This window comes from Oncorhynchus kisutch, linkage group LG20 (genome assembly GCF_002021735.2).
Source record: "Oncorhynchus kisutch isolate 150728-3 linkage group LG20, Okis_V2, whole genome shotgun sequence".
NCBI classification, from domain to species: Eukaryota; Metazoa; Chordata; class Actinopteri; order Salmoniformes; family Salmonidae; genus Oncorhynchus; species Oncorhynchus kisutch.
Window position 1 is genome coordinate 5,792,226 of NC_034193.2, and position 16,185 is coordinate 5,808,410.

The 16,185-nt window shown below is 42.6% G+C and overlaps 1 protein-coding gene across 1 annotated transcript; it reads left to right on the plus strand.

Moving 5' to 3' along the window:
* The first annotated feature begins 181 nt into the window (after window positions 1-181).
* LOC109880594 (zinc transporter ZIP9-like) lies at window positions 182-14,199 on the plus strand. Its single transcript, XM_031799982.1, has 7 exons — window positions 182-193; window positions 3,532-3,637; window positions 6,929-7,111; window positions 8,732-8,800; window positions 12,458-12,543; window positions 13,021-13,155; window positions 13,298-14,199. Exons 1-7 carry the CDS (start codon window positions 182-184, stop codon window positions 13,910-13,912), a joined length of 1,206 nt encoding a protein of 401 aa, XP_031655842.1. The 3' UTR covers window positions 13,913-14,199.
* The last annotated feature ends 1,986 nt before the right edge of the window (window positions 14,200-16,185 follow it).

The window sequence follows — 16,185 nt, forward strand, 5'->3', positions numbered from 1 at the left end:
AGGCATTTGCAGCCTTGTGCAAACATTGCTTCACTCACACGCGTTCAATGCATCGAATGGGGTTGGAGTCGACGGAAAATAAACATGTTACCAAATATAACAATGTCCATTTCATAAGTATTCTAATAAAGTGTGTACAAAAAAACGTATTAAAACACGTCTGTAAAACCACAATGAGGACATGACCTATCAAGTAAGTTTTCATAAATCGTTGGGTACAGCGCAAGATAAAACGTCAGAGTAGTTAGAGTAGTAGTTACATTTGCAACATGCACGGGATTTCATTAAGACCTTTTGGGTAATAATGTCTGGTGGGTGAAAAATCCCAAAACATTTTGCTAATTTATATCACCTTTCTGATATCTTGACTTTCTCTTCCGTCACAAAATCTAAAGTTTAGAAATGTCATGTTTTTGGTCATTAAAGTGTACTGCGACTGGATTATCCCTGTCGTTTCTCCTGATTGGACTTTGATGTTCACGAATTCTCTGTTTGAGAGAACGAGAGGTTTTACTTACATAACACAGCCCACGTGGGCATTTAATCATGTAGATAACATGGGTGGAGGTGTCGTTTATTTTGGAACCGTTTTCCTGTATGTGGGTGGCAGAAATATCCACACTTCATCATATTGTTGCACTGTGCGCAGACTGCATTTACAGCTACCATTCGGAAGAGGGCGTTAACGAGCCTGGCTCATTTTTTTTTGTGTCTGGCAGTTGACATGGACCAATTTGTCACGTAAATTGCGACATCTCCTACGTGGTGGGTTCATAAATTCAGCTGGCAAAACTGGGTCGGATGATACATGCCATCATCTCCCACTTTGCGCGAGTTCAAAGTATTTTTTGATGGTGAACATGTTATGTGTTTTTTATTTTTTTAACTCGTGTTTTCCCTAGTGCCGAATGAATAGCTCCATCCACATATTGCGGAGCCTCTTGGAAATCTATTGCGCATCTCTGCTACTTTTTCTTAGTTAGTCCTCTGTGGAAGTGGTATATACGGCGCAGTCTGAAAAACGGGCTTCTTGGAAGTCCTCTTTTTAATGGCTCGGAGTATTTCTGTCCGTTTATTTTCTGTTCACAGTTGTAAACGGGGTTCCATTTGATTTCTCAATTGACATATCGAGTTAATGAAGACGTTTCGTGTCACATTCAATAGTGAATTTGAGATTAGGGTCAATGTCATTGGGTAATGTCATAAAATCGTCAATATATCAGTTCAGGATTTTATTCAATAATGGATTTTCATTGTTAACAAAAACGTTCTTCAAGTTGACCCATATTAAGTTTAGCATAACTTGAAGAAAATGTGGAACCCATCGATGTTCTATTCGTTATATGCTGAAGCATATTTAGACAGCTCTAGAATTAAGTCCGTTGGTGGGCATTTGTTAGTATATCGGTCTCTCAAATAGTATCTCCATCCAATTGTAGCTAGTTAACCACCGGAGGACAACAACATGCAACAATTCAAGTTGGTTTCCCCCCCACTTGTCCTTGGTGCGCCAGGACCATTCACGGTTGAGTTCGTGTCAATTACCTTGTACCAGTGCACATCGGCTTGATACTGCATGTATATAAAGCCAAGCTATCATTGTTCATTGTGCATATATCCCTTATGTTAAATGTGTTATCGTTTTTTTCCCCATTGTGATCTGCATTGTTGGGAAAGGCCCGTAAAGTAAGCGTTTCACTGTTAATCTACACCTGTTGTTAATGAAGCGTGTGACAATTAAAATGTGATTTCATTGGTTATTATGTGTTTTATTCAGTTCAAAGTTGATATTGGTATCTTAGAAATTAATATCCAAAGGTACCTCAAGACTTTCCCACAAGACGGCCTTTGCGGGACAGGGTGTATCTATAGGTGTAGGTGCTCTCTTTCCTTGTCTCCTAGTGCTCTCTTTCCTTGTCTCCTGCGCTAAGGTGAACGGGAAAACTAGATAGGAAATATCAACTCCCAAGCAGCATATACTCCCAACGCGTTGTTGTTTTCGCCCATCCTGTATTTAACACATCAGTACTTGTGAAGGTGAGGAGACGAGGAGAAGAAACTAGTCTAGAGTTAGAGACTATTGAGACGCACTCTGCCACGGTCAAGTTCAGGTGAGCTGACTGTAGGTTCTGCGTTTGTTTCAGTTCGGGTTTTCTACGGTTAGGTGTGTTTTTAAAGAGGGCTGTTGAAAATATGTCAAACGCTGCGACGTGATCAACAGTGAATTTTAAAATAGTTTTTTTAACTGCTTTGTAGTACAGAAAAAAAGGTGTATTTTAAATTGTAGAGAGAATTTTTAAAAACATCGGACATTCTTAAACTCTTACATTAAGTTATTTCGTCATGGACGAGGCAATGGCAATTATTTTGATATCCATTGTGATGTTTTTGGGATGTTTTCTATTAGGTTTGATTCCACTTTTGATCAAACTTTCTGAGGTAAGTAATTTAATTCTCAACATTATATCTCCTTCTGTTTCTCTTCCTTCTGCAGTTCCCACTGTACTTCCTCCTGAGGTCTCTTCCCCCGATGCCATTCCATCCCCCATTCAATATTAAAATATATATATATATATATATAATATATATAATGTATCAGTATCTTCCAAAATATTGTGATTGCTGCATTTTGTTATCTTAACTATGAAATAATCAAATCAAATGTATTTGTCACACACACATGATTAGCAGATGTATTTGTCACACACACATGGTTAGCAGATGTATTTGTCACACACACATGGTTAGCAGATGTATTTGTCACACACACATGGTTAGCAGATGTATTTGTCACACACACATGGTTAGCAGATGTATTTGTCACACACACATGGTTAGCAGATGTATTTGTCACACACACATGGTTAGCAGATGTATTTGTCACACACACATGGTTAGCAGATGTATTTGTCACACACACATGGTTAGCAGATGTATTTGTCACACACACATGGTTAGCAAATGCTTGTGCTTCTAGTTCTGACCGTGCAGTAATATCCAACGAGTAATCTAACCTAACAATTTCACAACAATTCCCTTATACCCACAAGTGTAAAGGAATGAATAAGAATATATGAACGAGTGATGGTACAGAACGGCATAGGCAAGATGCAGTAGATGGTATAGAGTACAGTATATACATATGAGATGAGTAATGTAGGGTATGTAAACATTATATTAAGTGACATTGTTTAAAGTGGCTAGTGATACATTTAATTACATCAATATGCAGTAGATGGTATAGCGTACAGTATATACATATGAGATGAGTAATGTAGGGTATGAGAACATTATATAAAGTGGCTAGTGATACATTTAATTACATCAAGATGGCAAGTCATGAATAGGCTGCCGACTGGATTCTCTAATCGGTTTGAATGTATGACTTAATAAAGTTATATTGATGCGTAATATAACAGTCTGTTATTATATTGACACATTCATTCTCCCTCCTAGAACAAACAACAGTTGGTCAGTGTGTTTGTAAAATAGTGTGTGTGTGTGTGTGTGTGTCCCTTTCTCTCCCAACAGAAAAGGCTGCAGTTTGTCAGTATTTTTGGGGCAGGCCTGCTCTGTGGTACTGCTCTAGCTATCATCCTCCCAGAGGGGGTGGAACTACTGGAAGAGTCATGGAGAGGTGAGGGGTACCAGACATAATGGGCTTCGGGGAGTAACAGCCCAGGGTACTAACTTATCAAGACATCAGCGACAGCTGGAGCAACAACTCACTGTAGGCTAGATTCCTGTTGAGTTTGTATGGGCGCATAGTTCCTCGAAGGCAGCTATACTCCTGCTAAGGGTTATCTTGCCAACTGTTCATTATGTGTGCAACTGTATGTATTATGGACCTTTTGGGGCGGCAGGTAGCCTAGTGGTTAGAGCGTTGGACCGAAAGGTTGCAAGATCAAATCCCTGAGCTGACATGGTAAAAAATCTGTCATCCTGCCCCTGAACAGGCAGTTAAACCCACTGTTTCCTAGGCCGTCATTGTAAATAAGATTATGTTCTTAACTGACTTGCCTAGTTAAATAAAGATTAAATAAAATACATCAAAAATTGTAAAGGAGAGTATTCAGTAGCCCACCCTGCTCTATAATTCATGTCTCGCCGTCAAACGAAGCCCTACGAAGCAAAGACTGGGCTTGACGCGTGAGTCAGAGGCTGTGTCCGGGGTGTTGGGTTGGCTGTGGTGTGAAACCAGATACTTGTTTATTTCTTTATAAAATAATTCCATCCCGTCATCCCTCGGCTGATTAAAAAAAAAAATATGTCTACTGTTCAAAACAGACTCCGGGGAAAGTTCTGGTATGACGAGTCAAAATACATAAAACCATTCATTAACAAAATGTTTTTAAAAAGCTATGAGGCTGATGTAACATATCAGACCGTTCAGCTTAATATGTTGATGGATGTGTTTCTTCATACTATAAACTAAACAACGTGCACATGGATGAAGGCTATTTGTAGGTCTACATGCCAATGTTCCAAAATGCAATTAGTTGGAAAACACCTTTCTCAAATTTCACCACACACACAGAGACACACACACACACACGACAGCGGTTTCATGTGCCAGATACACTGTATAGAAACCACTAGAATGGTCCATACAGGGGGAAAAAACATGAATTCCACATGTGGAGTGTTCCTAAAGCACATGTTTTTATGTGACCTAATGTGAAGTTTATGTGATCACATGTGGATTTTCTATTTGGGGGGGGGGGGGTACTAATCTTAATATTATGAGTAGGATGATGCCTTTGGCTGCTGGACAATAAAATACAGTTGATTTGAAAACCAATAGAACGTGATTAAAATGCTGGTTTCAACGTCATTAAGTGGTTAAATGATCATTCCTTCAACATTTTTATGGCTAGGTTTGACTAGGCTTGACTAGACTAGGCTTGGCTCGGCATTGCTAGGTTTGACTAGGCTAGGTTTGACTAGGCTAGGTTTGGCTAGGTTTGACTAGGCTAGGTTTGATTAGGCTTCGCTAGGCTAGGTTTGACTAGGCTATGTTTGACTGGGCTAGGTTTGACTAGACTAGGCTTGGCTAGGTTTGACTAGACTAGGCTTGGCTAGGTTTGACTAGACTAGGATTGGCTAGGTTTGGCTTGGCTAGGTTTGACTTGGCTAGGTTTGGCTAGGCTAGGCTTGGCTAGGTTTGTCACGGTTAGGCTTGGCTAGGTTTGTCACGGTTAGGCTTGGCTAGGTTTGTCACGGTTAGGCTTGGCTAGGTTTGTCACGGTTAGGCTTGGCTAGGTTTGACTAGGTTAGGCTTGGCTAGGTTTGACTAGGTTAGGCTTGGCTAGGTTTGACTAGGTTAGGCTTGGCTAGGTTTGACTAGATTAGGCTTGGCTAGGTTTGACTAGATTAGGCTTGGCTAGGTTTGACTAGGCTAGGCTTGGCTAGGTTTGACTAGGCTAGGTTTGACTAGGCTAGGTTTGACTAGGCTTGGCTAGGTTTGACTAGGCTAGGTTTGACTAGGCTTGGCTAGGTTTGACTAGGCTAGGTTTGACTAGGTTTGACTAGGCTTGGTTAGGCTATGCTAGGTTTTACTAGCCTAGATTAGGCTTGGCTAGGTTTGACTAGGCTAGGCTTGGCTAGGTTTGACTATGCTAGGTTTGACTAGGCTAGGTTTGACTAGGCTAGGTTTGACTAGGCTTGGCTACATTTGACTAGCCTAGGTTTGACTGGGCTAGGCTAGGTTTGACTAGGCTTGGCTAGGCTAGGTTTGACTAGGCTTGGCTAGGCTTGGCTAGGCTAGGTTTGACTAGGCTTGGCTAGGCTTGGTTAGGCTAGGCTAGGTTTTACTAGCCTAGGTTTGGCTAGGCTAGGCTACATTTGACTAGCCTAGGTTTGACTGGACTAGCCTAGGTTTGACTAGGCTAGGCTTGGCTAGGTTTGACTAGGCTTGGCTACTTTGAAACAAGGTAACGCATGCTTCATAAAATTATATAAAAACAGTTTTAAACAATAAAGTTGATGGTTAAATCATTTCAAAATGCTGAGCGCCTCCATTCAGATTCAAGATGGGGGATGTGCATTAGGCACCGTCCTTCTCTTTCTGATCTTGGGACCATTTGATCTGAACGAACCGTGTCTCCAGTATGTCGACAGAATCACTCCTTTAGACGTTAAAGTTGATCGTCCTTCATTATATTTGTAAAAACATAACTGTTTTTTTTTTGCCTATATTTATGTTATTAAAAGTCTCAATAAAATTTGGCTACATTTTCTGGAGCCCTTCTTATGTCAGTATTGGTTTGGATATGAGGCTGTAGCCAATATGTATATCACCTACACTTTGACAATTGAAATCTACACGGAGTGTATAAAACATTAAGGAACACATTCCTAATATTTAGTTGCCCCTTGCTTCTTTAACCTGTCTCCTCCCCTTCATCTACACTGATTAAAGTGGATTTAACAGAGTGACATCAATAAGGGATGAAAGCTTTCACCTGGATTCACCTGGTCAGTCTGTGTCATGGAAAGAGCAGGTGTTCTTAATGTTTTGTATTTGTTCCTAATGTTGTTGTTTTTTTCAACTTGTCCTGCACAAGAGGACAAGCTTTAATGTCGAGCCCTGAAAGGGCCTCGAATGAAGGGCATTTCAGGATAAATCGGCCATTGAAATGAAAATCACCTTGGTGACCTAATTTATGCCTCTATTTAGCCAAGCATGTGTAGCAGATGTGAAATCCCTACATCCTTGGTTATAGCTCAGCTCGGGCAGTCAGGGAAAGAAGATATACTGTTGTTACATCATCAACAACATTTCCAAGCTATTCACACAATGAATCTATGGATTGGTACTGTAGAATCTAGATACACCGCGGAAAAGCTTTCGGGTTGAGGATGAGTGCACCTGTTTGATAAATGTCAGTGTTTTATTAAAACATTCCTCTCTGTATTCTCTCCCCAGTCTCCTGCTCTGTGGCCCCAGCCAATAAGAATGACAGTGACGGTGGGGTCGGAGGTCAGCTCCAGGAGATGGGCTCCTCCTCTAAAGGTCTCCCAGCACGGTTCTTCATCGGGGTCTCCCTGGTTCTAGGGTTCATCCTCATGTTCCTGGTGGATCAGATCAGTAGCTACTGCTCCATACATGGTCAGTTATGCTCCGGGGTGAAGACCTAGCCCCTCCCTCTATTAGCATTAGCCTGTCCTATTGAAAACACACTGTGAAGATGCTAACTTCCCTAGCGTTAATTGGGCTAGTGTCATTAGACTCATTGAAAACCTCCTCAGGGGGTGACATTTCCCCTATGCACAGATCTAGGTACAGCTTCCTCCCCCCAATAATACCTTAACCATTAGTGGGAAAATGCTAAACTGATCCAAAATCAGTGTCTGGGGGCAACTTCACGTTACTCCAATGAGTTACTACTTCATATACTGTAGCATCCTATCTCCAGCTTACATGGTCAGTTAGATCATATGGAAAGGAAAGCCCTGCTGCCATGAAATTATAGATTTTCTTAGGTTCGTGGTGACCAAAAGTAATCCGTTATATAGAAAATAAGGAAGGTCTGCACTCAGGAATTGTCTTAAATAAATAGGAAAATGTTCTCCCATTTTTTTCAGGACAAGTTACTTCGTATAACATTATTCTCTAACCTGGTCCCAGATCTGTTTTTGCTGTGTTGCATGGTAATTGTTTGGCATGACAATGACCATACAAGTTGGCGAGACTGATCTGGAAGCACCTTGGCTATACGTTCTCCACATCTTCTCCTTGTTTCACTCATCTCCAAACCTCCTAGGACTCTAAACATCTTCAAACTTCACCAAACCTCTCCACCAAAACCTTTCTAAACATCTTTGAACCTCTCCACCAAAACCTCTCTAAACATCTTCAGACCTCACCAAACCTCTCCACCAAACCAAACCTCTTCAGACTTCCTATCCTAACCTCCCCTCCAAACCTCCCCTCCAAACCTCCTCTCCAAACCTCCCCTTCAAATTCTCCCCTTCAAACCTCCCCTCCAAACCTCCCCTCCAAACCTCTCCTTCAAACCTCCCCAAACCTCCTCTCCAAACCTCCCCTTCAAACCTCCCCTTCAAACCTCCCCTCCAAACCTCCCCTTCAAACCTCCCCAAACCTCCTCTCCAAATCTCCCCTTCAAACCTCCCCTTCAAACCTCCCCTTCAAACCTCCCCTTCAAACCTCCCCTTCAAACCTCCCCTCCAAACCTCCCCTTCAAACCTCCCCAAACCTCCTCTCCAAATCTCCCCTTCAAACCTCCCCTTCAAACCTCCCCTCCAAACCTCCCCTTCAAACCTCCCCTTCAAACCTCCCCTTCAAACCTCCCCTCCAAACCTCCCCTTCAAACCTCCCCAAACCTCCTCTCCAAACCTCCCCTTCAAACCTCCCCTCCAAACCTCCCCTTCAAACCTCCCCAAACCTCCCCAAACCTCCCCTCCAAACCTCCCCTCCAAACCTCCCCTTCAAACCTCCCCTCCAAACCTCCCCTTCAAACCTCCCCAAACCTCCCCTTCAAACCTCCCCTTCAAACCTCCCCTTCAAACCTCCCCTCCAAACCTCCCCTTCAAACCTCCCCTTCAAACCTCCCCAAACCTCCTCTCCAAACCTCTTCAGACTTCCTATCCTAATCTCTCCTTCAAACCTCCCCTCCAAACCTCCTCTCCAAACGTTTGTCTCTGTGCTAGCATTCGGCATGTCCACAAAACTGTTGCTAACAGTTGGTTGATTGTGTTGTCATTCTAGATCAACGTACTGGAACATCCAACACGACCACTATCACAGCTACAGTAGGACTGGTGATCCATGCTGCTGGTAGGGAACACACACACACACATTCACACTAAGTTATCATATGTGACTAAGGTTTCATAAATCCGTTTTGAGCTTGTTGTTGGGTCCAAAAGAGATGAAAGGCTTCATTGCCTCTGGGTTGTGCTGTTCACTAATCTGTATCATTTTACAAGCCAGGGAAATCCACAACCCAGAAGTCTTTGAGCCGATCTTAACTTCCTCTTTTAAAAATGGTTTTACAAAGTGTCTACTCATAGTGTCTAATGGGCTGTAGGTCTACTCATTGTGTCTAATGGGCTGTAGGTCTACTCATAGTATCTAATGGACTGTAGGTCTACTCATCGTATCTAATGGACTGTAGGTCTACTCATAGTGTCTAATGGACTGTAGGTGTACTCATAGTGTCCTGTAGGTCTACTCATAGTGTCTAATGGACTGTAGGTCTACTCATAGTGTCTAATGGACTGTAGGTCTACTCATAGTGTCTAATGGACTGTAGGTCTACTCATAGTGTCTAATGGGCTGTAGGTCTACTCATAGTGTCCTGTAGGTCTACTCATAGTGTCTAATGGACTGTAGGTCTACTCATAGTGTCTAATGGACTGTAGGTCTACTCATAGTGTCCTGTAGGTCTACTCATAGTGTCTACTCATAGTGTCTAATGGACTGTAGGTCTACTCATAGTGTCCTGTAGGTCTACTCATAGTGTCTAATGGACTGTAGGTCTACTCATAGTGTCTAATGGACTGTAGGTCTACTCATAGTGTCTTATGGACTGTCGGTCTACTCATAGTGTCTAATGGACTGTCGGTCTACTCATAGTGTCTAATGGACTGTAGGTCTACTCATAGTGTCTTATGGACTGTCGGTCTACTCATAGTGTCTAATGGACTGTCGGTCTACTCATAGTGTCTAATGGACTGTAGGTCTACTCATAGTGTCTAATGGACTGTAGGTCTACTCATAGTGTCTAATGGACTGTAGGTCTACTCATAGTGTCCTGTAGGTCTACTCATAGTGTCTTATGTACTGTAGGTCTACTCATAGTGTCTACTCATAGTGTCTAATGGACTGTAGGTCTACTCATAGTGTCTAATGGGCTGTAGGTCTACTCATAGTGTCTAATGGACTGTAGGTCTACTCATAGTGTCTACTCATAGTGTCTAATGGACTGTAGGTCTACTCATAGTGTTCTGTAGGTCTACTCATAGTGTCTAATGGACTGTAGGTCTACTCATAGTGTTCTGTAGGTCTACTCACAGTGTCTAATGGACTGTAGGTCTACTCATAGTGTCCTGTAGGTCTACTCATAGTATCTTATGGACTGTATGTCTACTCATAGTGTCTACTCATAGTGTCTAATGGACTGTAGGTCTACTCATAGTGTCCTGTAGGTCTACTCATAGTGTATGATGGACTGTAGGTCTACTCATAGTGTCTGATGGACTGTAGGTCTACTCATAGTGTCTGATGGACTGTAGGTCTACTCATAGTGTCTGATGGACTGTAGGTGTACTCATAGTGTCTAATGGACTGTAGGTCTACTCATAGTGTCCTGTAGGTCTACTCATAGTGTCCTGTAGGTCTACTCATAGTGTCTAATGGACTGTAGGTCTACTCATAGTGTCCTGTAGGTCTATTCATAGTGTCTACTCATAGTGTCTAATGGACTGTAGGTCTACTCATAGTGTCTAATGGACTGTAGGTCTACTCATAGTATCTAATGGACTGTAGGTCTACTCATAGTGTCTAATGGACTGTAGGTCTACTCATAGTGTCTACTCATAGTGTCTAATGGACTGTAGGTCTACTCATAGTGTCTTATGGACTGTAGGTCTACTCATAGTGTCTTATGGACTGTATGTCTACTCATAGTGTCTAATGGACTGTAGGTCTACTCATAGTGTCTACTCATAGTGTCTAATGGACTGTAGGTCTACTCATAGTGTCTAATGGACTGTAGGTCTACTCATAGTGTCTACTCATAGTGTCTAATGGACTGTAGGTCTACTCATAGTGTCTAATGGACTGTAGGTCTACTCATAGTGTCTAATGGACTGTAGGTCTACTCATAGTGTCTACTCATAGTGTCTAATGGACTGTAGGTCTACTCATAGTGTCTAATGGACTGTAGGTCTACTCATAGTGTCCTGTAGGTCTACTCATAGTGTATGATGGACTGTAGGTCTACTCATAGTGTCTGATGGACTGTAGGTCTACTCATAGTGTCTGATGGACTGTAGGTCTACTCATAGTGTCTGATGGACTGTAGGTGTACTCATAGTGTCTAATGGACTGTAGGTCTACTCATAGTGTCCTGTAGGTCTACTCATAGTGTCCTGTAGGTCTACTCATAGTGTCTAATGGACTGTAGGTCTACTCATAGTGTCCTGTAGGTCTATTCATAGTGTCTACTCATAGTGTCTAATGGACTGTAGGTCTACTCATAGTGTCTAATGGACTGTAGGTCTACTCATAGTATCTAATGGACTGTAGGTCTACTCATAGTGTCTAATGGACTGTAGGTCTACTCATAGTGTCTACTCATAGTGTCTAATGGACTGTAGGTCTACTCATAGTGTCTTATGGACTGTAGGTCTACTCATAGTGTCTTATGGACTGTATGTCTACTCATAGTGTCTAATGGACTGTAGGTCTACTCATAGTGTCTACTCATAGTGTCTAATGGACTGTAGGTCTACTCATAGTGTCTAATGGACTGTAGGTCTACTCATAGTGTCTACTCATAGTGTCTAATGGACTGTAGGTCTACTCATAGTGTCTAATGGACTGTAGGTCTACTCATAGTGTCTAATGGACTGTAGGTCTACTCATAGTGTCTACTCATAGTGTCTAATGGACTGTAGGTCTACTCATAGTGTCTAATGGACTGTAGGTCTACTCATAGTGTCTAATGGACTGTATTTTAGTGGTGGTATTCTACATGTTGTATTGTAGTGGTGGTATTATGCATGTTGTATTGTAGTGGTGGTATTATACATGTTGTATTGTAGTGGTGGTAGTATACATGTTGTATTGTAGTGGTGGTGGTAGTATACATGTTGTATTGTAGTGGTGGTGGTAGTATACATGTTGTATTGTAGTGGTGGTAGTATACATGTTGTATTGTAGTGGTGGTATTATACATGTTGTATTGTAGTGGTGGTATTATACATGTTGTATTGTAGTGGTGGTATTATACATGTTGTATTGTAGTGGTGGTGGTAGTATACATGTTGTATTGTAGTGGTGGTAGTATACATGTTGTATTGTAGTGGTGGTATTATACATGTTGTATTGTAGTGGTGGTATTATACATGTTGTATTGTAGTGGTGGTATTATACATGTTGTATTGTAGATATGTAGTGGTGTAATAATGTTGTACTGTTTAATCTTTAGTGTTATATGTAATGTAAATGCCTTAATGTGTTTGGACTCCAGGAAGAGTAGGCAGCAGCTGATGGGGATCCCTAATGAATACAAATATTCATCACAAAGGCAGTCATTAGTATCTCGTAGTGTTGTGTGTTTGTGTGTACACTGTGTAGTGTTTGTGTGTGTTTTATAGTGATCATATTGCCTGCCTGTAGTACCTTTGTGTGTGTGTGTGTGTGTGTGTGTGTGTGTGTGTGTGTGTGTGTGTTGTAGTAATATTGTTTCTTCTCCTCTCTCCCCAGCTGACGGTGTAGTTTTAGGTGTTGCCGCGGTTTCCTCCAAGGTCACAGTTCAACTGGTGGTCTTTCTAGCTGTCATTCTGCACAAGGTGAGACTCCACTGGATTAACCAGCCTCTAACAGGAAGTTACATCACAATATTGGACAACAGGACAGCTACTAACAGGAAGTTACATCACAATATTGGACAACAGGACAGCTTCTAACAGGAAGTGACATAACAATATTGTACAGCTTCTAACAGGAAGTTACATCACAATATTGGACAACAGTACAGCTTCTAATAGGAAGTGACATAACAATATTGTACAGCTTCTAACAGGAAGTTACATCACAATATTGGACAACAGGACAGGTTCTACTAGGAAGTGACATAACAATATTGGACAGCTTCTAACAGGAAGTTGCATTTTACAATATTGGTCAACAGGACAGCTTCTAACAGGAAGTTACATCACAATAAGACATCTTGATTGTTTTGACTCCTCAAGCCCTCTCTCAGTTCAATGTACTCTCTCCTTCCTCTCCATATTTGATCTAACATTCACCCTCCCTCCCTCCCTCAGGCTCCTGCAGCATTTGGCCTTGCCACCTTTCTGTTGCGCGCAGGTTTAGAGAAGAGGCAGATTCAGAAGCATCTATTGGTGTTCTCTGCTGCAGCACCTGTACTCTCCATCATTACATATTTTATCCTGAACGCGGTGAGAAGAAGCAACAAACTACTTTTTAGTGACAGTTATCTGAAAAGTTATTTGATAACCAACAGTAAAAGTTATCTGAAGGTTATTTTGTAATGTTGATATTAAGTCTCAGTGTGTTGTGTGTTTCTTCCTCCTACTGCAGAGTGGAGGTTCAGCCCAGCGTCGTCTGAGCGCTACAGGTGTTGGGATGCTGTTCTCAGCCGGAACGTTCCTCTATGTAGCTACGGTTCATGTACTACCAGAGGTCAGCTCCAGGGGGCAGCAGCAGAGCTTTGTAAATGTAATCTCTGGGACCGGTCACCTCCACGGGACTGGGACTGGGCACCTCCACGGGACTGGGACTGGGCACCTCCATGGGACTGGGACTGGGACCGGGCACCTCCACGGGACTGGGACTGGGCAGCAGCAGAGCTCTCCCCACCTCCACGGGACTGGGACTGGGCACCAGCAGAGCTCTCCCCACCTTCACGGGACTGGGACTGGGCACCTCCATGGGACTGGGACTGGGCACCAGCAGAGCTCTCCCCACCTCCACGGGACTGGGACTGGGCAGCAGCAGAGCTCTCCCCACCTCCACGGGACTGGAACTGGGCACCTCCACGGGACTGGGACTGGGACTTGGCAGCAGCAGAGCTCTCCCCACCTCCACGGGACTGGGACTGGGCAGCAGGGGGACCTGGGGGTCCTGGAGAGCCTCACGCTGATACTAGGAGCAGGACTACCTGTGTTACTGGCCCTGGGACTACATGATGACTAGTCTTGTGAATCGACACTATCCTGCCAAGTCTCCTTCGTCACTCAAAGGAACATTGGGAATGAATGTGAAGGAAGCCTGAAAATCGAGACTACACTACGACTGACAAGTTAACGCAAAGAAAGACACCACATGATACCAAGCACACATTCTTACATAGAGATCATTGAGGGTGTTTCCGTGCCAGATGCAGTGTGTATCAGTGTCTTTCTCTGAAAGGTCAAGGAGTTACTGATACTGTTACTGACATGGGTTTGAACATACAACAAGTAGGAACAGAGTGTGTGTGTGTGTGTGTGTGTGTGTGTGTGTGTGTGTGTGTGTGTGTGTGTGTGTGTGTGTGTGTGTGTGTGTGTGTGTGTGTGTGTGTGTGTGTGTGTGTGTGTGTGTGTGTGTGTGTGTGTGTGTGTCATGCAAAATAGTGGGATCAGAGCGAGAGACAGAGTGATGTGTGTTTGTCAGAGACTTGTGTATTTGTGTCGAGCTTTTGTAATTGTTTCTCTTGCCAAGTTCAATCTCAGCGGGGACATTCTGTTGAGTTTGTCTGAAAGAGCAAAGAACATTTCCTGTAAGTGGATAACTCTTTCCTGTTTCCTCATATTTGGCCTTTTGTGCCTCCACTGAACAATTTTTTTATATTTTTTATGATAAGACGAAATCCAAACTAGATCAGATTTGAATCAAATGGCATAATATTTCATCTTTTGTCATGTGTAAGAAAGGTTTTTGTCTGGGGGTATGTTAGGTACTGAAATATTCAGGCCAGGTTGTGAAAAGCCATCTTCATAAACATTGGATGGTTGCCATAACACTAAATGAACCACAGTGATGATTATTGATTTTTAAATTTTGTATTGGATGTGATCATCTTTTTTTAGATTTGATAATAATTGGTTTACATGAAATATTCAGTAAAACACCCCGCTGACAAACCACAGCTCAGTGGACCTTCCAAACGGACCAGTGACCATATCAAGAAGAGACTAACACATTTCCACATTGTTTACGATAGCCAGGACAATGTTGTCTGGCTACCAGTCTGTTTAGATAGCATTCCACTCCTTGCCAATCTGTCACATGCTAAACATCTTTTGGCATATGATACAGAGTACCATGAGTGAAATATTATCCAAACAGACTGGAGGTATATTACCTAAACAGACTGGTACCCAGGCTAGAGGAATGTTATCTAAACAGACTGGTACCCAGGCTAGAGGAATGTTATCTAAACAGACTGGTACACAGGCTAGAGGAATGTTATCTAAACAGACTGGTACCCAGGCTAGAGGAATGTTATCTAAACAGACTGGTACCCAGGCTAGAGGAATGTTATCTAAACAGACTGGTACCCAGGCTAGAGGAATGTTATCTAAACAGACTGGTACCCAGGCTAGAGGAATGTTATCTAAACAGACTGGTACCCAGGCTAGAGGAATGTTATCTAAACAGACTGGTACCCAGGCTAGAGGAATGTTATCTAAACAGACTGGTACCCAGGCTAGAGGAATGTTATCTAAACAGACTGGTACACAGGCTAGAGGAATGTTATCTAAACAGACTGGTACACAGGCTAGAGGAATGTTATCTAAACAGACTGGTACACAGGCTAGAGGAATGTTATCTAAACAGACTGGTACCCAGGCTAGAGGAATGTTATCTAAACAGACTGGTACCCAGGCTAGAGGAATGTTATCTAAACAGACTGGTACCCAGGCTAGAGGAATGTTATCTAAACAGACTGGTACCCAGGCTAGAGGAATGTTATCTAAACAGACTGGTACCCAGGCTAGAGGAATGTTATCTAAACAGACTGGTACCCAGGCTAGAGGAATGTTATCTAAACAGACTGGTACCCAGGCTAGAGGAATGTTATCTAAACAGACTGGTACCCAGGCTAGAGGAATGTTATCTAAACAGACTGGTACCCAGGCTAGAGGAATGTTATCTAAACAGACTGGTACCCAGGCTAGAGGAATGTTATCTAAACAGACTGGTACCCAGGCTAGAGGAATGTTATCTAAACAGACTGGTACCCAGGCTAGAGGAATGTTATCTAAACAGACTGGTACCCAGGCTAGAGGAATGTTATCTAAACAGACTGGTACACAGGCTAGAGGAATGTTATCTAAACAGACTGGTACCCAGGCTAGAGGAATGTTATCTAAACAGACTGGTACCCAGGCTAGAGGAATGTTATCTAAACAGACTGGTACCCAGGCTAGAGGAATGTTATCTAAACAGACTGGTACCCAGGCTAGAGGAATGTTATCTAAACA